The sequence below is a fragment of the Equus quagga genome, unplaced genomic scaffold (assembly GCF_021613505.1).
Source record: "Equus quagga isolate Etosha38 unplaced genomic scaffold, UCLA_HA_Equagga_1.0 251_RagTag, whole genome shotgun sequence".
Lineage (NCBI taxonomy): Eukaryota > Metazoa > Chordata > Mammalia > Perissodactyla > Equidae > Equus > Equus quagga.
This window is the reverse complement of record NW_025799859.1, coordinates 4,077,525-4,101,761: the sequence shown is the minus strand read 5'-3', so window position 1 is coordinate 4,101,761 and position 24,237 is coordinate 4,077,525. Positions and strand designations below refer to the sequence as shown.

The 24,237-nt window shown below is 34.6% G+C and overlaps 1 protein-coding gene across 1 annotated transcript in view; it reads left to right on the top strand.

The window, feature by feature from the left end:
- The window catches only part of LOC124233810 (low-density lipoprotein receptor-related protein 1B-like), a 792,861-nt gene that overhangs the window by 632,875 nt on the left and 135,749 nt on the right, over nt 1-24,237 (top strand). Inside the window, exons 61-62 of the mRNA XM_046651030.1 lie at nt 9,731-9,847; nt 22,531-22,637. Coding sequence (XP_046506986.1) covers nt 9,731-9,847; nt 22,531-22,637 — 224 coding nt within the window. The remainder of the gene's footprint in view (nt 1-9,730; nt 9,848-22,530; nt 22,638-24,237) is intronic.

Here is a 24,237-nt window from a genome sequence, read left to right as displayed (position 1 = left end):
CAGATTTTCAGATGAGAACTGTGATTCCCACAACATTTAGGTGTCTTATATGACTAGAATACTGACGTTTGACCTTCAGCCTCTTACCAATACTCACTCTTTGCTTGTAAAATGAATAGGATGCATCACAATGTTGTAGTAAAATAGTTTTTCACTTAAAACAAAGATAAAAAATGCAAAGACCCTAAAGCAGTGCATGCAGCATAGCAGTTTTGTAACTAAGCATCACTTTTCTTCCTCCTAAGTTTGCATAGCTGCTTGATGATAAGGTTGGTATTACAATCTACCTATTCTAAATTTTTGTTTACTATTTACTTACTAAAATTTTAGCTACAATATATTTATCTAGTATTATCACTTTATAAGCAATCATTATTTAGTACTTATTAAGTATTATTACTTAATAACTATTACTATTACTTATCACTAGTTACTATTTATTAAGCTAGGAGTTCACTTCAATGTTATATGTATTTCCTGTCAGTTTTTAGCTTTCAGGAAACTGAGGCACAAAGACGATAAATAATTACTCTAGGTTCTACATGAGTAAGAGCCACAACTAGGATTCAAATCAAATTCTTTTTTAAAGATTGGTAACTGAGCTAACATCTGTTGCCAATCTTCTTTGTTTTTTTCGTCTCCCCAAAGCCCCACAGTACATAGTTGTATATTCTAGTTGTGAGTGCCTCTGGTTGTGCTATGTGGGACACTGCCTTAGGGTGGCCTGATGAGCGGTGCTAGGTCTGCGCCCAGGATCCAAACCGGTGAAAGCCTGCGCTGCCCAAGCAGAGCGTGCAAACTTAACCACTCAGCCACAGGATCGGCCCCTCAAACCAAGTTCTGACTTTAATGCTCAGGTTCTTTCCACTGTGCCTCATTGACCCCTGCCAAATCAGAGTCTGATGTTGTCCCTCCAAATGTGTAAAGTGAATTGAGCAAGTGTCTGGTTGCTCTGATCAACAGGATCAGACCAACTAGAAAAATGTCATCAATTATATATTCAAAACTATTTTGGTAGACTCACTTTTTAATTTCCTCAAGTTGCTTTTATTTTACTTTTAAAATAAAGCATAGAATCAGTATTTGGAAAAAATGCAGGAAGAGGCTTATTTAGTTTTTCTCTAAGCTGGATGAGGGAGCATGAGTGGAACTGCTACAACATGACTGCCAGAATCTGTAACCAGGGCTCAAGGATGACTCGGAAGAGGGGTACCCTGCCTCTACCTCTACTTCTGTATTATGGAGATTTGTCTCTTCATCTGTGGTTCACAAATGCAAATTTATTTATACGATATTGCCATTATAATTTGTCAAGACTACAGGTTTTTGAAAACAGAATGATAACTGGAATAGGAGGGCTTTAGCAGATGATGTACAGAGTGTGTTGGCAAAAGATGAGACAATAATTACTTCCCCCCACTTCACAACCATAAAGTTACAATACAAATTTCTAAATAAGAAAAAAATCCCAAGTCATTGTCAATTGCTATGTGTGATATTGCAGGATGTAATATGACACTTTCTAAAACTGCATAATGCGAATTCAAAAAATTTCCACTGAAAATCACATTGTATTGACATGGAATTTTTTAAATGTTATTGGAGCTTCTAGAGAGCTAGCTTATTATAGATTCATCTCTTTATAAAGAAAATATGTCATTGGTAATTTGTTTTACTTTATAAACCTTTCTCTTCTCTACCTGGAAGAATAATGTAAAAGTTAAAAAAAAAAATTTAAAGCAAAATAAAAGTAGCAGGATCCCACTGGGAGAAGCTGCAGCTGGCATTGTTATTCTCGACTGCTGGTGCATCCACATATTCTTTCCACTTCCCCTAGAAGAACAGGTTGTGCATGTAAGTGCTCATTGAGGAATATTACCCTGATTGATGAGAAGTAACATGAAATTAATTTTCAGATGCACCAAACACTTTATAGTGCAAGGCAACCTGCAGTTTTCCAGATAATCAATATCACTAGATGCCGTAATACCGTATCATACAAAGAATATGCTCAAAAAAAGGTGTTTGTACCATCTTCCATCTTCACGGAAGCCTGGGTTTACAGATCATTTTTAAATAGAAACTGATTTTGAAGCTTCTTATGAAAAGAGATTGCATTGCCCAGGTAATTATAAACCAAGGAAATAGTCTTGGAATTATGCAAATCATCACATACAGATAAGAACATTAATATTAGGAGTCCATACTATTTTTAAGCAATAAAAATAGTGTAGTGTTTGCGTTAGTTAGGACTCTTGTCTGTAAATGACAGAAATACAACACAAATAAATTTTCTGCCTTGATTCCAAGGAGTGAGTGGAGTTGACTTCAGGCACAATTTGGGTCCAAGTATTCACATAGAGTCATAAGGGTCCTATCTCCTTTTTCTCCATTACTAAGCTCCTTCTTACTTTATTGGTATCTTCTGAGATGGGTGCTTTCTACGTAGTTTTAAAAATGACCTGTGAAAACTTGAAGTTATAATACTTGCAATTTCAAAAGGAAAGAAATACTCTTTCTTTCAGTAGCCACAGAAATCACCTCAAATGGCTTTCATTGACCTTGTTAGGTTATTGACAGAGACTCCTAAATTTCTTATCCCCATAACCATTTTTACTTCCTCTTTAGAAACAGAACCCTTAATCTTAGGTTGACGCATTGCTGCCCAGAATAAGTCATCACATTTCTCAACTCTCCTTGTACCTAGGTGTCTTCATATGACTAAGTTCTGACCATAGAAATGCAAGCAGAGGTGTTATGTGGCACTTCCAGGAGGACTATTTAAAGGGAATTTTCTCAAAGTGGAAGGGCTTCTTCTTTGCCTTTCTGCTCTTTTTCCTTCGGACCTGCAAAGTGATGGCTCAAGCACTAGTTGTCATCTTGCACCATGAGGTGACTAAGAACAATGGAAGCCATTAGTTATGATGGTGGAACAGAATGATAAAAATCTGAGTTCCTGAGGACATTGCCTAGCCACCATACAATCCCTGTACTGCTGTCCTCCACACATTTAATGTTAAAGAAGAATAATCATCTATCAGGTTTAAGCTGTAAAGTCTTTTTTTTAAACATAAATAACATTACTACCATGGGCCAATTGTGGTGTAGGGGAAGAGCCCCCCCACCCCCACCGGGTCATGTGGTCTTCCCCTATGATAGAGGAGGTAGTGATCCAAGAGTACCGGATTTACCAGGTGTGAGAATAATACTTTCCAAAGGACAAAAAAAAAAAAAAAGCCAATAATAACCAATAATAAGTTTATATGTCTACTATGTTCATGTCAGCCAAAAAGTATGTGCCAGTAAATCCTACCTGCTATAGAAAACAAAGAAGAGACTATGTCCCCTCGTATCATCACCATTGAGGAACTCATACCAGAGAAGGAGCTTCAGAACATTTGCAAAGCAGCATATATAGGTATTCATTTCCATATGATGGTCCCGAGACATTGAGGGGATTTAGAGAGAGAGATCACAATTGTATAAAGTTGATTTAAAAAAAGAAAATAATGATTTCTACATAAAGAGGTTATGCTTTGATAGTTAACAGATGGTTATTCTGTCCACAAGAGAAGACAAGGTCTATAAAAGAGGTACTCCAGTTCTGACTCCTGTTCTAACCCTATGCTTCTGACTCCACGATGTTGTAATCTGGTATGCAAAGAAGCAAAGAGCTACACTGATGTCTGCTCAATTTCATTGTTCTCACAGTTCTTTTCCCCTCAGTGTTTCTATGACTCTATTTACTTTTGTGTAACAGAAGTTGTTGCATGCTAGCCAACTGTTTGTAATCATCACGTTTCCCTAACTGGAAGATGGAAAGTGTGATTACAAAAGAACATTAGCAAGAACAACAAAAATTCCATATTCTCAATAATTCTTAAACCCCAAGCTAAAGTCTTCTTCCTAACTTTGCTGTAAATTGATTTTATGCATTATATTTTCAAATTGATAGCCAACTGAGTTTTATAACCTTCAGATGTAAATTTTCTAAGCCATTTTCTTCTGATCAGCAGGTGAGTAAGACACATGGCAAATTTACAAGTAGTATTTCATTTTTTAAAGCAATAACTAAAACATTAGTTATAGTGAAACAGTATATAGTTTCAATTTGGTTAGATATCTATTGATTCATTAAAATATTAATTTTTTAGAATGTTTAACGTACAAAAGCTTCTCTCTCTATGTGTACACACAATAGACATCATTTCATATATTCATTGAAGAATTGTGCTTTTTCTCCAATAATATAATGTATTTATTTTGACCTATGCCACAGAGCTAACCCAGAAAAAAAGAAATGTATTACATATGAAAGGCTTGTATATAACATATTTTAACTATTAAACATTGCTAGAAACATTTCAGTGTCATACATTTATTTAAGATGTTCTTAGGAGAAAAAAATTATATAGAAAGTCTGAAAGCATCATTTAATTCACAGATTAAAATAAAACCTTTGGCACCACCAGGGAAGATGCAATTTTACACAACTTTATAGTGTATATTCTATATTTTGAATCACATACCTTGTAGTCAGAAAAAATATTGGTTTATTTGTATTTTTAGAGTGCCACCTTAAACTTTCAAAGGTATACTTTTTTAGGGGGAGCAAGGCCAACTGTATCTTTGTGTAAGAGAGACAGCAGACTATAGGAGATGAAATAACTGCGTTTTATGTTTTAGAAAATCCTATACTCTCATTACTACTTAAATCATCATGCCTGAAATAGAAGACAGATAATTGCACGTGAGCAAACTGAGATACAAATTTCTGTGACAGAATGAATATATGGGAACTTCAAATGCCAGATAAAAAAATCTTTGGAGATATGTATATATGTGTATGTGCATGTGTGTGTATATATATATTTTAAACAGGGAATTCTGTTTCAGACTACCCTTCTGTAAAGAGCTGAGAATTCGGGGGCTAAACGAATGATACTTTATCGTGGAATAATTGTTTGGCTTTTCCAAAGTCCCTGTAGCTCTAATAGTGAAATCATTTTTAATTAAAATAAAATGAAATGTTCATATCTTAAATAAATTTTCAGTTTGATGAGTTTCGACAATCTTATACTTGTAACAAACACCCAAAACAAGATCCAGAACATTTCCTTCCCCATGGAAAGTTCTCTCATGCAACTTTAGTCAATTCCTCTAACACTCCCCTCCACAACCACTAACTCCTTTGCCTCATCACAGAGTACCTTTGCATGTATTTGATTGTCATATAAATAGATTCATATAGGATGTATTCTTTCGCTTGTGAGTTTTCATTTGCATAAAATTTTTAAGATATTTCCAAGTTGTGTTAAGATTCATTATTTTTTTATACCTGAGTAGTTTTCAATTGCATAGATATGTTCCAACTTGGATTATTTTAGAAGTGGTTATTATGAATAAAGCTGCTAAAACCATTCTTGTAAGAATTTATTTTGTGAACATTCATTTTCATTTTTCTTGGATGAATACTTAGGTGTAAAATTGCTGAGTTGTAGGGTAGATATACCTTTATTTTTATAAGAACTAGAATAGAGAGTTTCAGATCCTTTATATTCTTATGAAAATTTAGTTTGGTCTTTTAGATTTGAGCAATTCCAGTAGGTGTGTAGTGGTATCTCATTGTGGTTTGAATTTCCATTACTTTGATGATTAATAATTTGAGAACCTTTATTTGCCATTAAAATATCTTTTTTTGTGAAGTCGTTTTTCAAGTCTTTTGCCGACTGATGTGTAAGATATCTAGGAATTTTTATGTATGTTGGATCTAAGTACTTTCCCAGATATGCATGTTGCAATTTATTTTACTACATTGCTTGCCTATTCATTTTCTTAATGATAACTTGTAAAGAATAAAATATTTCAATTTTGTTGAAGTCCAATTTACCGATTTTTCTTTTATTTTTAATGCTTTCTGTGTTCTATCCTACAAATCTTTGCCTTCTCCAAGATTATAAAAATATTTTCTAATATTCTAGAAGCTTTATATTATATTTATGATTATCTCAGATTAATTTTTGTGTATGGAGTAGGTTGGATTGAGATTTGTGTTTTTCATATGAATAGCCACTTGTTTCAGCAATATTTGCTGCAAAGACTCCTTTCTCCATTAAATTGACTTGGGGCCTTTGTTGAAAATCAATTGACCGTATGCACATGCTTATATTTCTGGTTTCATTTTGTTTAATACTACACTCTCTTGGTTACTGTAGCTTTATAGTAACTCTTGAAATCGGGTACTGTAAATTCTCTAACTGTTCTTCTTTTTCAGTATTGGTTGATTATTCTAGATCCTTTGCATTTCAATAGCTTTTTAGAATAATCTATTTCTTCAAAATAGATTAGAATAATCTATTTTTTTCAAAAATAACTTGCTGAAAGTTTGATAGTGTTTGCATTAATTCTATATATTAACTTAGAGAAAATGTTAACAATTTTGAGTTTTCTGATCCGTGACATGATGTACTGCTGCGTTTTCTTAGATGTTACTCAATTTCTGTCAACAATCTTTTATAGTTTTCAGTATGAAGATCTCACACAAATTTCACCAGTTTTATTGATACCATTGTAAAAGGTTTATTTTTTTGTTTTATTTTTCATTATTGCTAATATATAAAAATATAGTTAAACATATGTACTGATTTTGTGTCCTATGACCTTCTCAGATTCACTTATAACTTCCAGTAGTTTGCAGATTCCTTTGGATTCCTTTTGAAATAAAGAGAAACTTATATCTCTCTTCCACTCCTGTTTTCTATTCCACTTCCCCAATTCTTGCTCCTCAAAGCATCACTGTCACCAGATTCTTTTACCTCGTTCAGAAAGAGCCCACGCATACACAAGCACCAATAGTGTTGCAGTACACACTACATACAGTTTTACGTGTTGGTGGTCCCTCATCCTACCAGTACAAAATCAAATTTGTACTAGTATCTGCAGTTCATGTGAAACATATTAAACAAAGAAAACAAGTTTTCAAATGCTATATTTGTTTTCTTCATTTTTATAATACTAAAAAATGAAATAATGCATGGTTCCAATGCTATTTAACAATATGAATTAATAGAAAACTCTACATATTGTGATCATTTTATATTGATTAGTCTAGCATATTGTATTAGAATGTGGAATCACATATATTTCATTCTACAATTAATTGTTTGGGCCAGTGATTTTCAATCTTGGCTGTTCATTGGAATTGCCAGACTAGCTTTAATAAAAATACTGTTGTCTGGGTTCCACCCCAGAGAGTCTGATTTTATTGATGTGGGATATGGACTGAGCAAAGGGATTTTTAAAAGTTCCCCAGGTAATTTTAATGTGTAGCCAATTTGAGAACTGCTCTTTTAGACCTTGCTCATACACTTTTGCTATTAAAATATAAAGTATATTTATATATTTATTTATTTATATTTCCTCAAGGGAGATTTTAAATGCAGAAAACTCTGTATAATTTGTATAGTTTGTATTTTTAATTTTTATAAGTAATGTCATGGATCAGAAAGTTAAATAACTTGGACATATAAAATCTGAATAACCTTACATAAGGCAATTAATCTTTCCACGTTACTGTTTCTGCATGCCCCAAATGGAAATTTTAGCAAAGAACTGTAACTTGTTATTGTTAAGAAATAAGTTAAAATTTGTTTCAAACACAAAATATGATACAAATATTTAAACACAGGAAAAAAAAGAGTACAAATCAGATTTAGTGGGGGAAACCCTCAAAAACACATTATATTGATACTCAGTACCAATTGTTAACCTTTTGTAATTACGGACAATTGCTTGGAGCCAGTATTGTAGTACTAGGTCACATGGTCTACTTGTCTGATCCAGTCTGATCTTTCTTACATTCTTATATTCTAAAATTTTAAAACAGTATTTAAAAATAATGTAGGCAACACAAGGTAAGGAATAAACAAAACTAATGTTATACATAGAGTAGAATTTCAGAAGAGTTTAATTATCAAATGAAATAACTAAATAGTTCAGTACCAACTCCCATATTTTTAATGGTCATTATTTAAATTACAATCAACCTAACAGATTGACTGAGATGTGTAGTTGCTACATTAGAACTTCTGCAGATTTTAAGCCAATTTTTAAATCTCAAGGTAGGAATAACAGAGGCAAAAATGATATATTACAAACACAGTGCTCAACACAGTACCACAATTAGGTTCTGAGTAAGCATTAGCAGCCACGCAGGTGGGCAGGAAGAGAGGGAAACACAGGCAATAGATGTATACAAAATGTTTCTGGAGTAGGAGCTGGATATAAAGCCCTCCTTAGCCATTTAATACCTTTGTAAGATTTGAGAAATTATTAAAACTCCTTGAAACATTTTTCTCATTTATTTAAACGCATGTAATATACTTCTAGAGATGTTATGAAGATTGAGTGTGATCATATATCTCGAAATGTTTAGCCAACAGGTAGACGGGATCCTCAATAGATGTTCCTGATTTAATTTTCATAATTATACATAAATAATTTTTGCTTTCATAATTTTATTTGAATCTTAATTATATAAGATGCATTTTGAAGTAAAGAGTAGCAACCACCAACAAATATCTTCTCCTTTAGTTAATTTATCTTACTAATCTGAGTTATTAAACACTTCACTTTCCATCTCCAAAATGGCTGAGAATAAGGGGTCAATCTATGTATATGAAAGGGAAATGTGTCCTAAATTGTACATTGACATTTATAATCTGATTATTTTTATGTGATTGAATTTATATCATCTTGATACTTTAGACCTTTGCTACTCAGTGTGTTTCATAGACCAAGGACAACATCATCACTAGAGAACTGTTAGAAATCCAGATCTACTCAATCACAATCTCCATTTTAGCAAAATTCCCAAGGGATTTTTATGAATGCACATTAAAGTTTAAGAAATACTGCTTTAGACTATACGCAGTTAGCTATTACTCTTATGAAATGTAATATTATATGACCTAAACTTTAGATAAATGCTTACTGCATGCATTCTGATTTTGGTTCACGGACACAATTAGATTTGCTGTGAAGAGCACTAAATCAGGAGTAAAACACAATTTTTTTTGATACTGGCTGTGTCGTCTAATGTAGTGAAAATCCGTCAAGTTCCTAAACTTCTGAGTCTCTGTTTTGTCATTTGCAAAGTGAAGGGCTAATTAATACCTCTCCTGCTACTCAACGGGATTGTTTAGAGTTCAAGTGAGATGACACTTTATTAATTTTCTAAGTCTGTGCATATTACTATAATCTATGAATTTAGAGCAACTGACCACAGGCAGATTATGAGTAAAGAAATTCTTAGGGAAGAAGACGAGATGACAACCTCAGAGTTTGATTAATAATCATTTCTTTTTGCTGCTTTGTAACAGAAAGAGAAGGTGGCTTAGGGAAGGAGTGTCCTAAAGAGAAGGGTAGTTTTGGATAATTTTGATTTTTTTTTAATTGATTGGTTTGTGTAGACTCTGTGTGGCTGGTCTGATCAATTGCTTTGTAATTAGCTTGCAGTGAAACCATGACCGATAACAATATAAAACAAGACAGAAAGATGAATTTTATTCAGCACTTGACTTCAGTTTTTCCTAGGGATGCTTCTCAGCTAATAACTGAATTAAGATGTGAGGAAATGTCATATGCCTTGGACTTGGCGTGGCTATGAGGATATCGTGAGGGATGTCTTCATGGAAGTCAACGATGCAAATTCTAGTTCTTTCCATTACAGATAAAAAGACATGTGGACCTCACGAATTCCAGTGTAAAAACAACAACTGTATTCCAGATCACTGGCGGTGTGATGGCCAAAATGATTGCAGTGATAATTCAGATGAAGAAAACTGTAGTAAGTAACTTGCTTGAGAACGTTGCAAGCTTGACAGCCTATTCAATAGGCAGGATAGCAATTTTTAGTTCAGTTACGGTATGAATTTGAACCTGTCTGTCTCGCAGCTCGCATTTTTATAAATATATTCACATTTGGACAAGAATATTCAGACTAAATTCACCTGAATCTCAAATGGTAGAATTATTGAAAGGCTCATCTTGAGAGTTATTTTCTTACAGTTATCAGAATTGGTATGAAAGTATCATGAGATTTAATGCAACCCATTAGTATGCAATGAAGGAAGCCCTGATGCAAGTTCATACAAAGAGCTGAATGATTTGGAGATAGTACAAAACATATCATCCTTTCACGGATGGTATTCATTTCATTTCAGTCTCAGATCTTTTGACACTGCAAATTCACCCATGAGCATCTTTTGGTGAAATATCATTTATTCTCTCTGGAGTGGTGAATGTCACATGGATTCAGGATGCTTTTCTCTGAAAACAGAATAATACTATTATCATCTGCCTCCTGCATTTTTACGTAATAAATTTCAAAAACAATAATTATCCAACAATTTTGTTTTCTAAAAAGTATGGCAGTATGTAAAATTGTGACAGAGTCTCTATATTCTAGCATTAATTTCTGAACATATTTCTTACTGGCACCTTCTTACCCTGCTGTTTAAACAAAGAAAGCAATGTAATCATGTTTAAAATAAGATCATCACATTGCATTTATTAAATATTTATATTCTGCTACTTGCAAAAAGGATTTGATGATAACAATAATGTCTACTGTTCTACATTGAACTAAAAGCATTCATTTCCCAATGCACAGGAGATGAAATAGGAATTATTATACTAAAGCATAGGGTTATATTATATAAAAGCATACAATTAGTAGAGTCACAGCCTTATAAACCATTCGGATACTCAGTTTGCAAAATATTAACTAATGTTTTGAATACCTTTCAAAATATAATTTGAGCAGTGTTTGAGCCTCAGGTACATTCAGTATGAAATCTCTGGATCATTATGATTACAGAGTATTCTGACTACAGGAACCTTATTACTCCCTTTCACATAGATATCTCCCAACTGATCATTCCCTTTAGAAAGGTAAAAAACATTACAGAGTCATTAGAGAGTTCTAGATTCTTTTAATAAAGAAATTTTTAAAAGTTTATGTAGCAGGTTTTCAGATCCTGTCCGGTGATTAAAATAAAAATCTAATGGAATGAGAGTGGATGAATGCAAGTGTAAATACAAAAAAGAAACAATTGTGTATATACCTTCAATTTAATTTATTTGTATTTCAGGGCTAAAATATACAGATAACTACTTAGCATAGTTTTGGATACATTTAATATTAATTATCAGTAATATACCCAAGAGGAAATGTCCTATGACTGAAGGATATTAAGGACAAGAGAGGGTAGGTGAGAAGGCAACACTGGAGACTTACATTTTGGAAAACCCTTTATTCCAGTGGTAATTGAAATTGTGTGAGAAGTCAGGTTAATGCTGTAGTAAGAAAAGAAGGAGAAGGAAGGGTTGAGACAGCCTACCTCTGAGTCTGCTGACATTTCCTAAGTGGCTCAATATCATTTTGCTGACATCTCCTAAAAGTCAGTCTTTGATGCATGAAAGCAAGGAGAAAGTACATTGCCTCTCACTTGTCACTGTGGAAACTTAGTGATAAACCATTGAAGCCACAGAGCCCTTAAGAAAAAGCAAGGAAAGTGGCTGCAGTATCAAGCATTGCAGTGTAAAATACCCAATTATGTGTGGTTCTCTTTTAGTTCCTATTCATTCTGAGCTTGTGGGCTAAGACAAGTAATATTGATGAATTTGCAGAGGAGAGATGACAATGAACAAGAATGGAGCATATTTTAGTTGTGACATGGAAGAATAGAAGGCACACAGAGGACAATATCAGAGTTGGGAACATGATAAACATGTAAGAATATGTAAGTGGAAGGATCAAGACATCTAGATAATTGAGTGGTGTTTGAAGATATAATCTTGAATAGGCCAGAAGACATGGGAAGGTTTAAACATTGAAAAATGCCAGCAGTTCTATATAACCAGAACCTGAGTCTATGAAGAGTGAGAAAATACAATATATCTGTAGAGAGCACCAAGAGACGAGTCATATAGAAGTAAGCTTTAGAAAATATACTATTGCTGTATTAAAATGCTGCCAAGATATTGCCCATTTCATATTGTCTATTGAAACTATTATAATTATATGTATAAAATTATCAAGAAACTTCTAATTATATATATAATTATAATATATATTATATTATGACTATATATAGGCCTCACATAATTTTATATATATATATAAAATTATAATACATAGAAATGAAAATAATATACGCAAAAGGGCAGTGGTATATTGTTATCATATTTTCTAAATATCATTAGTAAGTGGTACGCATGTTGGTTCACATTTGGTAGTTATTGTTAGCTATTATTAAGTAGTGAAACATATCAAAGATAGTAAATCAGCTTTATAGTTAAAAAATGACAGCAGCGTTTTTTTTTACATGGTTATATTCCAGCACCCAACACTTACTTGCATTCAGTTGCCTCACTCATTTCTTTTTTTTTTTTGAGTTCTTAATAGTTACATCAATGTGAGATTTCAATTGTACATTATTTTCTTGACTGTCACCACAGAAGTGCTCCCCTTCACCCTCTGTGCCCACAACCACCTGCCCTCCCCTGGTAACCACTGAACTGTTTTCTTTGTCCATCTGTTTGTTCATATTCCACATATGAGTTGAATCATCTGGTATTTGTCTTTCCCAATCTGGCTTATTTCACTTAGCATAATTCCCTCCAGGTCCTTCCATGTTATTGCAAATGGAATGAATTTGTCTTTTTTATGGCTGAGTAGTATTCCATTGTATATATATATATACCACATCTTCTTTATCTATCATCAGTCAATGGGCACTTGGATTGTTTCCATGTCTTGGCTATTGTAAATAGTGCTGCAATGAACATAGGGGTGCATATGTTACTTTGGATTGTTGATTTCAAGTTGTTTGGGTAGATATCCAGTAGTGGGATAGCTGGGTCGTATGGTTGTTCAATTTTCAGTTTTTTAAGGAATCTCTGTACTGTTTTCCATAGTGGCTGCACCAGTTTGCATTCCCACCAGCAGTGTATAAGGGTTCCCTTTTTTCCACACCCTCTCCAACATTTGTTATTTTTAGTCTTAGTGACTATAGCCATTTTAACAGGCGTAAGGTGGTATCTTAGTGTAGTTTTGATTTGCATTTCCCTGGTGATTACTGATGTTGAACACCTTTTCATTTGTTTATTGGCCATCTGTATATCTTCTTTGGAAAAATGTCTCTTCATATCCTCTGCCCATTTTTTGATTGGGCTGTTTGTTTTTTACTGTTCAGTTGTGCGAGTTCCTCGTATCTCATGGAGATTAACCCCTTGTCAGATATATGATTTGCAAATATTTTCTCCCAATTGGTGGGTTGTCTCTTTGTTTTGATCCTAGTTTCTTTTGCCTTGCAGAAGCTCTTTAGTCTGATGAACTCCCATTTGTTTATTTTTTCTTTTGTTTCCCTTATCTGAGAAGACACCATTTATTGAAGAGACTGTCTTTTCTCCGTTGTATGTTCTTGGCACCTTTGTCGAAGATTAGCTGTCCATAGACGTGCAGTTTTATTTCTGGGCTTTCAGTTCTGTTCCATTGACCTGTGTGCCTGTTTCTGTACCAGTACCATACTGTTTTGATCACTATGATTTTGTAGTACATTTTGAAATCAGGGCTTGTGATACCTCCACCTTTGTTCTTTTTTCTCAGGATTGCCTTAGCAATTCAGGGTCTTTGGTTGTGCCATATGAATTTTAGGATTCTTTGTTCTATTTCTGTGAGGAATGTCCTTGGGGTTCTAACTGGGATTGCATTGAACATGTAGATTGTTTTGGGTAGTGTGGACATTTTAACTATGTTTATTCCTCCAATCCATGTGCATGGAATCTCTTTCCATCTCTTTATGCCATTATCAATTTCTTTCAGTAATGTCTTATAGTTTTCGTTTAATAAGTCCTTCACCTCCTAAGTACTTCATTCTTTTAGTTGCAATTGTAAGTGGAATTTTATTCTTGAGTTTTCTTTCTATAAGTGCATTCTTACAGTATAAAAAAGCAACTGATTTTTATAAGTTGATTTTGTATCCTGCAACTTTACTATAATTGTTAATTATTTCTGTTAGTTTTCCAATGGATTATTTGGGGTTTTCTATATATAAGATCATGTCGTCTGCAAGCAGTGAGAATTTCCCTTCTTCACTCTCTATTTGGATTCCTTTTATTCCTTTCTCTTGCTTAATTGCTCTGGCCAAAACCCCCAGTACTAAATTGAATAAGAGTGGTGACAGTGGACATCCTTGTCTTGTTCCTATTCTCATGGGGATAGCGTTCAGTTTTAGCCCATTGAGTATGATGTTGGCTGTGGGTTTGTCATATATGGCTTTTATTGTGTTGAGGTAATTTCCTTCTATTCTCATTTTGTTAATAGTTTTTATCATAAATGGCTGTTGGATCTTGTCCAATGCTTTCTCTGCATCTATTGAGATGATCATGTGGTTTGTATTCCTCAATTTGTTGATGTGGTGTATGACATTGATTGATTTGTGGATGTTGAACTATCCCTGTGTCCCTGGTATGAATCCCACTTCATCATGATGTATGATCCTTTTGATGAATTGCTGAATTTGGGTTTCCAAAATTCTGTTGAGGATTTTTGCCTCTGTGTTCATCAGTGATATTGGCCTGCAGTCTTCCTTTGTTGTCTTGTCCTTATCAGGTTTTCGTATCAGAGTGGTGTTGGCCTCGTAGAATGTATTCCACCTTCCCTAATTTTTTGGAATAGTTTGAGAAGGATAGGTATTAAATCCTCTCTGAAAGTTTGGCAGAATTCCCCAGGGAAGCTGCCTGGTCCAGGTGTTTTATTCTTTGGGATGCTTTGTTGTTGTTGTTGTTTTCGGGAAGATTAGCCCTGAGCTAACATCTGCCGCCAATCCTCTTTTTGCTGAGGAAGACTGGCCCTAAGCTAACATCCATGCCCATCTTCTTCTACTTTATACGTGGGACGCCAACCACAGCATGGCTTTGTAAAACGGTGCCATGTCCTCACCCGGGATCCAAACAGGAGAACCCCAGACCACCGAGAAGCGGAATGTGGGCATTTAACTGCTGCTCCACTGGGCTGGCCCCATTTGGGATGCTTTTGATTACTGTTTCAATCTCTTTCCTTATGCTTGATCTATTCAGATTGTCTGTTTCTTCTTTAGTCAGCTTTAGGAGGTTGTAAGAGTCTAGGAATTTATCCATTTCCTCTAGATTATCCATTTTGTTGGCATATAATTTTTTGTAATATTCTCGTAATCCATTGTATTTCTGTGGTGTCTGTTATTATTTCTCCTCTTTCATTTCTAATTTTGTTTATCTGAGCTTTCTTTCCTTTTTTCTTTGTAAGTCTGGCTAAGCATTTGTCAATTTTATTTATTTTCTCAACGAACCAGCTCTTTGTTTCATTGATTCTTTCTACTGCCTTTTTTGTTTCAATAGCATTTATTTCTGCTCTGATTTTTATTATTTCTCTCCTGCTGACTTTGGGTTTTATTTGTTCTTCATTTTCTAATTCAGTTAGATGTAATTTGAGGTTGCTTATTTGGGATTTTTCCTGTTTGTTATGGTATGCCTGTATTGCGATGAATTTCCCTCTTAATACAGGCTTGTGCTGCATTCCATATGAGTTGTTATGGTATGCTATCATTTTCATTTGTCTCCAGATACTTTTTGATTTCTCCTTTGATTTCTTCAATGATCCATTGCTTGTTCAATAGCATGTTGGTTAGTCGTCACATCTTTGTCCCTTTCTTGTAATTAGTTTCTAGCTTTATAACATTGTGATTGGAAAAGATGCTTGGTATCATTTCAATTTTCTTAAATTTATTGAGGCTTAACTTGGTCTATCCTTGAGAATGTTCCATGCACACTTGAGAAGAATGTGTATTCTACTGCTTTTGGATGGAGTGTTTTATATATGTCTGTAAAGTCCAACTGGTTTAGCTTTTCATTTAACTCCACTGTTTCCTTGTTGATTTTCTATCTGGATGACCTATCCATTGATGTGAGTGGAGTGTTGAGGTTCCCTACTATTATTGTATTATTGTTAACATCTTATTTTAGGTTTGTTAATAGTTGCTTCATGAACTTTGGTGTTCCTGTGTTGAGTGCATATATAAGTGTTATTTCTTCTTGATGGAGTGTCCCTTTGATCATTATATACTGCCCCTCTTTGTCTCTCTTTACCTTTCTTATCTTGAAGTGTACCTTGTCTGATATAAGCATTGCAACACCTGCTTTCTTTTATTTGCCATTACCTTGCAGTATTGTCTTGCATCCCTTCACTCTGAGCCTGTGGTTGTCATTGGAGCTGAGATGTGTTTCCTGGAGGCAGCATATTAGTGGGTCTTGCTCTTTAATCCATCTCACCACTCTGTGTCTTTTTATTGGCAAACTCAATCTATTTACATTTAGGTTGATTATTGATGCAAAAGGGCTTAATGCTGTCATTTTATCACTCATTTTCTGGTTTTCCTGCATTTCGTTTGTTTCTTGTCCTGTGTGTTTTGGTTTACCATTGAATTATGTAGTTTTTTATGATGTGTTTCTTTGTGTTCTCCTTATTTATAATTTGTGTCTCTGTTCTGCTTTTTTGTTTAGTGGTTACCCTGAGGTTTGTATTCAGAATCTTGTGTATGAGATAGTCCATTTTCTGATGGCCTCTTATTTCCTCAGTATAAACCAATTCACTTCCTTTCCTCCTCCCGTCCTATGTTGTTTTTCTCACATCTGAGTCCATCTTGTATTGCAACTTTGTGGTTGAAATGACCGGCTTATCTTTGTTTTTGCTGTTTCCTTCCCTTTAGCTTAATGCTATACTTGAGTATTTGCTATCCTATTCTGATTCTGTGTACCTATTTAACTCCTTTCTCTGTGTTTTGTGACCCCTTTCTCCCTTTTTTTTTTCAGGTATGAGGGTTTTCTTGAGGATTTCTTGTAGGGGGGGTCTCATGGCTACAAACTCCCTTAGCTTCTGTTTGTCTGGGAAAGTTTTTATTTCTCTGTCATATCTGAAGGATATTTTTGCTGGATAGACTATTCTCGGCTGAAAATTTTTGTCTTTTAAACATTTGAATATGTCATTCCATTCTCTCCTAGCTTGTAAGGTTTCTGCAGAGAAATCCACTGAAAGCTTGATAGGGGTTCCTTTGTACATTTTCTTCTTCTGCCTTGCTGCCCTTAGTATTCATTCTTAGTCATTCATTTTTGCCAATTTTACTACTATATTCCTTGAAGTAGGTCTTTTTACACTTACATATCTAGGAGACCTGGAAGACTCTTCCACATAGATTTCCCTCTCTTTCCCTAGGTTTGGGAAGTTCTCTGCTATTATTTCTTTAAACACATTTTTCTGTTCCATTCTCCTTTTCTTCTCCTTCTGGAATATCTATAATTCTTATGTTGCAGTTCCTAATTTCTCAGAGACTTTCTTCATTTCTTTTTAGTCTTAGCTCTTTCTCCTCCTCTGTCTGGAGCATTCCAACATGTTTATCTTCAATTATGCTGATATACTCCTCTATGATGTCCACTCAAGCATTCAGGGAATCTGTATTTTGTTTTATCTCTTCCATTGTGTCTTTCATCTCTAATATTTCTGATTGATTCTTCTTTATTGTTTCAATCTCTTTTGTGAAGTAGCTCCTGAACTCTATGAATTGTTTCTCTACATTCTCTTTTACCTCGTCAAGTTTTTTGATGATAGCTATTTTGAATTCATTGTCATTTAGATTACATATTTCTGTGTCATCAGGACTGAATTTTAGGTACTTGTCATTTTCTCTCTGGTGTGGAGATTTGATGTAGCATTTGACATTGTTAGAGGAGGTGGGTCAGGTCTTTTGCATTCTGATATTGTTTGGTTGTGGTTGCCACCTATCACCTCTGGGTGGGGGTCAAGAGCCATGTATTCTGAGCTCTCTGCCTTCAGCTGACATCCGTGGTGGTGGAGCAGTGGCGGGTGGGGGCAGGAGGGGCATTTTATCCTGTGTGCTCTTGGGTTTTCTCACTCTGCTCTTGCTATCTAGTCTGCTAGGGTATTGGCTTGATGAGGGCACCCCTCCCTCCTGCCCCCCACCTCGTGAAAGCTCTCGCCTGGGAGAGGGCTTCCTTCTAGGCTGTATGGGTCCTTGGTGGTGGTCCTTAATGTTCCCAGGAATGCACATCCCCTCCCCCATTCCTTCCCTCATGGAGTGTCCCGTGGTCTTGGATGGCACTCTTTAGGGGAGGGAGTGAAGTTCTCTCTTACCCCATTCCAGCTCCTCCAAGGGGGGCTCCAGCCCCTCCACCCTTGTTGTATGGTGGCATGTCTCTCCGACGTTTTTGTGCTGTGTTACAATGTCCTCCATTAGAGTATGGATTCCCCTTTTCATTGTATGTTGGAAGGGAGAGAGTCCCAGGCAAGTTCACTCCACCATGATGCTGATGTCACTCCTCACTCATTTCTTTATCACATTTATCTGAGTTCTTATTTAAATATCTGGAGATAGTCTATGGAGTAGAGCTATGTCCCAGAGTCTAGCACAGTCCCTGAGATCTATTATAATATTAGTAATGCATTTCTTTAATTGCTTTTGGACTTCTTTTTTTTATAAATCTGATTTAGTGAATTTACTTTTTAAATTGTTTTGGAAACACTCCAGGCATAGATATGGGAGGAGTATGCATAGTAGTGGAACAGTTAACTGCCAGCTATGTTTTAAATTGAGTATAGTTTCTACTTCTTTATGTCTACATATGATAATTAGTCCATTGTCATTTCATCATCATCTGCTGTTCATTTCCCTTGTTAAGTGTTCAGCAGGGACATTTTGCTTCAGCTGTGATTTCTGCTCTTAAAAATAATAAAATTTCATTGTTACTGCAGGTTTTTTGTAATCTGGATCAAAGGTTTGGAAATATTTGAGACATCTCAACATCTATACTACTTTTATCAGCAAGAAGTATTATATATACAGCATGTATGCCTTCTGAGTAATTGATGTGCAAAATAAATTACTTCATATCTTTGTATTATTAAGAAATAACTTATAATCCAATGGATTTAAAAGTACCAAATAATTTGATCAACTATATTAAGGTTTATGTAGAGAAACAAGCTGCATGTGCCTTATTTGAATTTCTAGTACTTTCGCACTGAATTTATATCAGAAGATTATTTGTATAGCATGTCAGTTATACTAATTGTATTCTAAAAATTCTCCTCAGATGCTCACACCCACATTCATATAACTTTTGAACTTATCTTCAAGGGTTTATGATAATATGCTCAGCAGAGAAATTGGAGTCTGGAAGTCTTTCTGCGCTGCCACTAACTAGCTTTGAAAGTCACTTTTATTTTCTGAACTTAGTTTCTTGGATTTTGTGCAAGATGGCTTCCAAAACTCTTTTCAAGTCTGAGGCTGTGTGTTTTTGCCTCCATTAGTATTGAAGGAAGTGACCAGTCTGTATGATGCTCCTATTTTTTATTCTTATTATAGAATCCAGATCAGCTTTCCAAAACATGCCCTATAAAGACTACTTGGTTGTTGATTTGGCATGTTTGGATGATCTTTCTGGAAAACCTTGTTAATTGTCCATGTATGGGATTCTTTATTTATTCTAGGGCTGGGGAATAAGTAATATTGGGGAAAGTTAGTATGGGAAAAATATTTTAGGAATAATGCGGAAATTGGCACATTCAAATTTTCTTTCCAGATGGGTTTTCTTCCAAGCATAGTCATTTTTTTGTTCTTTTGTACAAGGAAAATGCTGACTATCATATCAAGGTCTAAAAATTAGTCTTTTCCTTATCCAGAAAAGATCAAAGTTAAGATGAACAATAAGAGAATACAATCTCTTAGAAACTTCTCTCCTAACTGAATTACATTTTCCTCAAGAGAGAGCTTTTTTTGAAATATTTGGTAACAAAAGATTCTGAGGCATATAGATAAAAGATAAAAACAAACTAGCTACCCCATTCCTTGATGACATTTATGTATGTATAAATAATTCATGATTATTATTCAGAAATAGATTTGCTGGTATTTTAAAAAACATGATAGAAACATACAGAATTTCCATTTGCACTGAAAAAACCTTTTCCCAACAAATCCCTCAAATCCTCTGCCCCCATTTTGAAACAGAATAATTAACAATGTTAGGATAAGTCTCTATGGAACAAGTGTTCGATGGAGTTGTTGGGCAAATACCTTGAATTACTGACTATATGACTTTTATAACCTTACCTCAGCAACATCCAAACCTCCCTATGGCAAGGTGTGTCAAAACCTGTGAAGTCACTGCTGTTTAGTGCAAGATGAACCCACTCACTTTGAATTAGGATAAAGGCAAATTAGAATGTAAAAGGAAGAATTATCCTGTTCAGATACCCCCAAACCCATGAAATTAAATGTTTCTACTGCTGTTTTGTAATCATCTAAGTATATTATTTTTAATGAAAATCTTTTTTGATTGTTCTTTTCCATTGTTAAAAATTGAGCATTAATTTATTAATTTAGTTATAGTAATAATTAGAAATATTATTATAATATAATTATAATGCATAAATATAATTATAAATATTATAATTATTATAATTCATTACTTTATAAATTTCACTATAATTCCTTTTCCCTAAGAATAAAGTTGCATGTGTCTGCAAACAGAAGGGGAGTGAAACGGCTTCAGTATGGAGGAATGATAAGAGAAAAAAAGATTCTCTTTTATTACTTTTGCCAAGTGAAATAGACATTGCTAGCCACATGCCTTAGATGAGTTAACTTGACTTCTCAGGGTTTTAACATTAACCTCTGTAACATGTGAGCACTTATTACTTCTTCAGGGGTATGGGAGGCAATGCTATGGCCTAGTAGTAAAAAGTACAGGCCCTGGTATCAGGTTGTCTAGGTTCAAGTTCAATGCTAGCTCTTCTGCCTGCTGGGTGATTTGGAATAAATTCCTCATCCTCTCTGTGCCTCAGTTTGCTCACCTAAAAAAGAGTCCAATAATAGCAGCTACCTTACAGAGTTGTTAGAAGTTACATATACTTAGCATTAACTTCACCTAGTGTGCCTAACAACAAAACAATTAGCAGCTGGTAGTCATTATTATTGTTACAATTAGTAATATTGTATTAATAAAGTTTTTTTAAGATTAAAGAATAAAATATGTAAATATGGTACAAAGACAAAAAGAGAAACTGCTATTGTCATGCTCACTTAAAGGAGTTTTGAGACGTGAAGGGGGTCCTCCAGGTAGTGGCTTTTCCCATTTTACTCAATAGTATCTTGTCTTATTCATAGCCTGAAGTTCACATTTTATAATAAAGTGACTCACAGAGCAAAACTAAATGCTCCAATACATGTTACACTGTCTGCGGTTCTTCCAATGTTGTCAGAAGAGATCTTTATATGGAAATGTAGGCGCCTTCATGGTAGCCAACATATAAGAGGTTGCCCTATAGCTGGAAAACAAGTGATTGTAAAGAGGAATATTCAAATGCAGGCTGAATTATTCACAATCTGTATGCAGAAAATTCAGCTTCAGATGGATGTTCCTTATATTTAATTTCTGTTACCTATTCCCCCTTTTTTTGAATAAGAATATTACTGTGTGTGAGACAGCTGTAAATATAGACAATGAGCAGAGAAAACAAGAAGAGTCTTTCATCATCCCAGACAGCAATTCTATTTAGAGAACAAAAACTAAACAAGAGCTGATCTCCAGCAGTTGTGTTGATTAGTTGCAAGAACAAATTTCTGAAATCTTCTTTCATTGTCGAGATGAAACATATTCCACATGGGAGTTAAGCCAAGTAGCAAGTCATACTATTTGGCTTATGTCCTATGTGGAATATGGTGAAGCATAATTAAATCAGCAACTGGCTAATTATCTAAAATGACTGGTAAATGATATAGGACATAAGCAAACAATAGCATAAACAAGTAGGCAGTTTTCAAAAACAAGTCTCCTTCTGCCTCTTCAACCATTACCCACCGAGGCATGTCCAGTAATACTACTATATACCTTTCTTGTCCTATGAACTCTGGAATTCTGGGGACAAGATCAAAGAATTAGAAGGTCATTAGAATACATAATAAAAAGTCAAGAACCAAAAGTTAGACTTACTCCTCTGTTAATAAATAGCCCCTTTGGTACACAGAGTCATAAAATGTCTTACTTAAAGAAAATACATAAAATGACTTAGAATTCCAACAACTGGAAAACCCTATTATTATACAATAATATGTAGATTTTCATGTGTTTTATTTTACGTTTCTGCTGTATTTTTATTAAACAGTAGGCTATCTTTTGTCTTTTTTTCAATTTGTTTCTGTAATGCCACTTTCTATTTATGACTTTAAAAATAAATTCAAAAAATAAGTATATTATGTACGATTGATGCTTCATGAAACATTTTTCCTAAGCAATTTATGGGTTCTGCTTGGATAACCTCTTTTTCCTTAATGCCACCTCATGCTGGAAGTCATATAAATTTTAGAATTCAGTTGCATGTAATAGAATAACCCTGTGCTATTTTTCTGTCCCCAGAGCCACAGACCTGTACATTGAAAGATTTTCTCTGTGCCAATGGGGACTGTGTTTCTTCAAGGTTTTGGTGTGATGGAGATTTTGACTGTGCAGATGGCTCTGATGAGGTAGGCATCTTTACAAAATCAAAAAAAAAGAAAGTGATTCTGTAGAATATATTTATAATAATTATTATTATTCAATCCAATGAGTGTGACAAGGACGGCTCTGAAATGCACTTTGCTCCTGACACACTGAGAGACGTATTATATCTAAGTGCTGTGCTGCACACACTCAGCACAGGTAATAGCTCTTGTGCTACTATTGACAGTTAATTTTATAGTCTGTTTTACCTCCAGTGGTGAATGACTGGATTGGGAATAGGATGTTTGGAAACCCTATTCCCTATAGATGATGCCCTTGCCATCTGTGAATTTGTCCATAAATTTGCTGCAGTATTTATAGTCAAGACTAATATTTTTATGCATTTTAAACAGTTTCTTCTCCCCAGTCTTTTTCTTCAATAGATATGGTCTTATAGTCTTCTATGTGGGTCATCAATTTCCATGAAACCACAGGTTTAGCTTTGCTTAGATGATGAATCACAGTCCATTTATAATAAGGCCTATGTACACATGGCTTAAGTGAAAAAGTTTAGAATTTCTCTGGATAATTCTGTAAACTTACATTGTGCTAACATTTATAATTCTTCCTATAATTCATTGTTTATGCAACTGTACGTGCCTGTTTCAGCTGTTAATTACTCTATGAAGCTTTAAAAATAATACATGGCACATGGTTGTATTTTTTATCAGTCAAATCTAAAATGACCCCAAGCTGTCGCTTTCCAATATCAGGAAGATGATGGCCCAATAATAGTCACTTTTCATGATTTTCTCTATTAATGATTTTCCATGTTAATATCAGGATCACAGGAGTTGCACAAATCAAGTCCAGTCAGAGATGAAGGAAAAACAAAGTCTTCAGTCTTCAGTGTCCACCATGGCCCCTTCTGGTTGACATGCAGATATACTTACCTTACCCCTCATAAAGGTCCTCTCACTGGCTATAGGCTTGGCCAGAGAGAATCTTCCTTGGTGCTCTAGAGGTTTCTGTGTTTCAGGTCCAGCTTGCTTAGATAGCCACTGATTTCCTGCTGCTTTGAGAGACACTGCAGGTCTGTACTCTTTACACAACCCACACAAACTAGTTCTCTCCAAACCTTCAGACTTTCTTATTAGGATTGGACAATTCTCCATTCTCTCATTTTCTTGGAAAAGTCTCCATAATCACATTTGGGAGCTTAGATTTTGGAAACCAATGTGCATTTAACTTTACACTTAAAGGTCATAAAACCTAAATCTTGAGGTTGCAAAGGTCTCTCAGGAGAAGTTGAAAAAATACTACTCCTATTCATGAGGCTATTCACAAAACAAGTCAAAACAAACTTTTAAAAAAATCCTCAGGGGAATTAAATTCTTACATCGCTCAGCTACATACTTACTTAGTATCCATTTATTCGAAAATTATATTGAATATTCCCAGTCAGGAAAATATGTTGTGTAAACTCATTCATATCGTAAAACTGTTTTAATTTTGTTTTCTTTTCAAAATATATTCCACCAGCCCTGTGTAATCTGTGAAACATCAAGAGGCGGGGATCTATTGCTTAAGGCTTATGATTTCACCTTGCATGTTATTCACTAGATGTCCAAGGGACATATACAG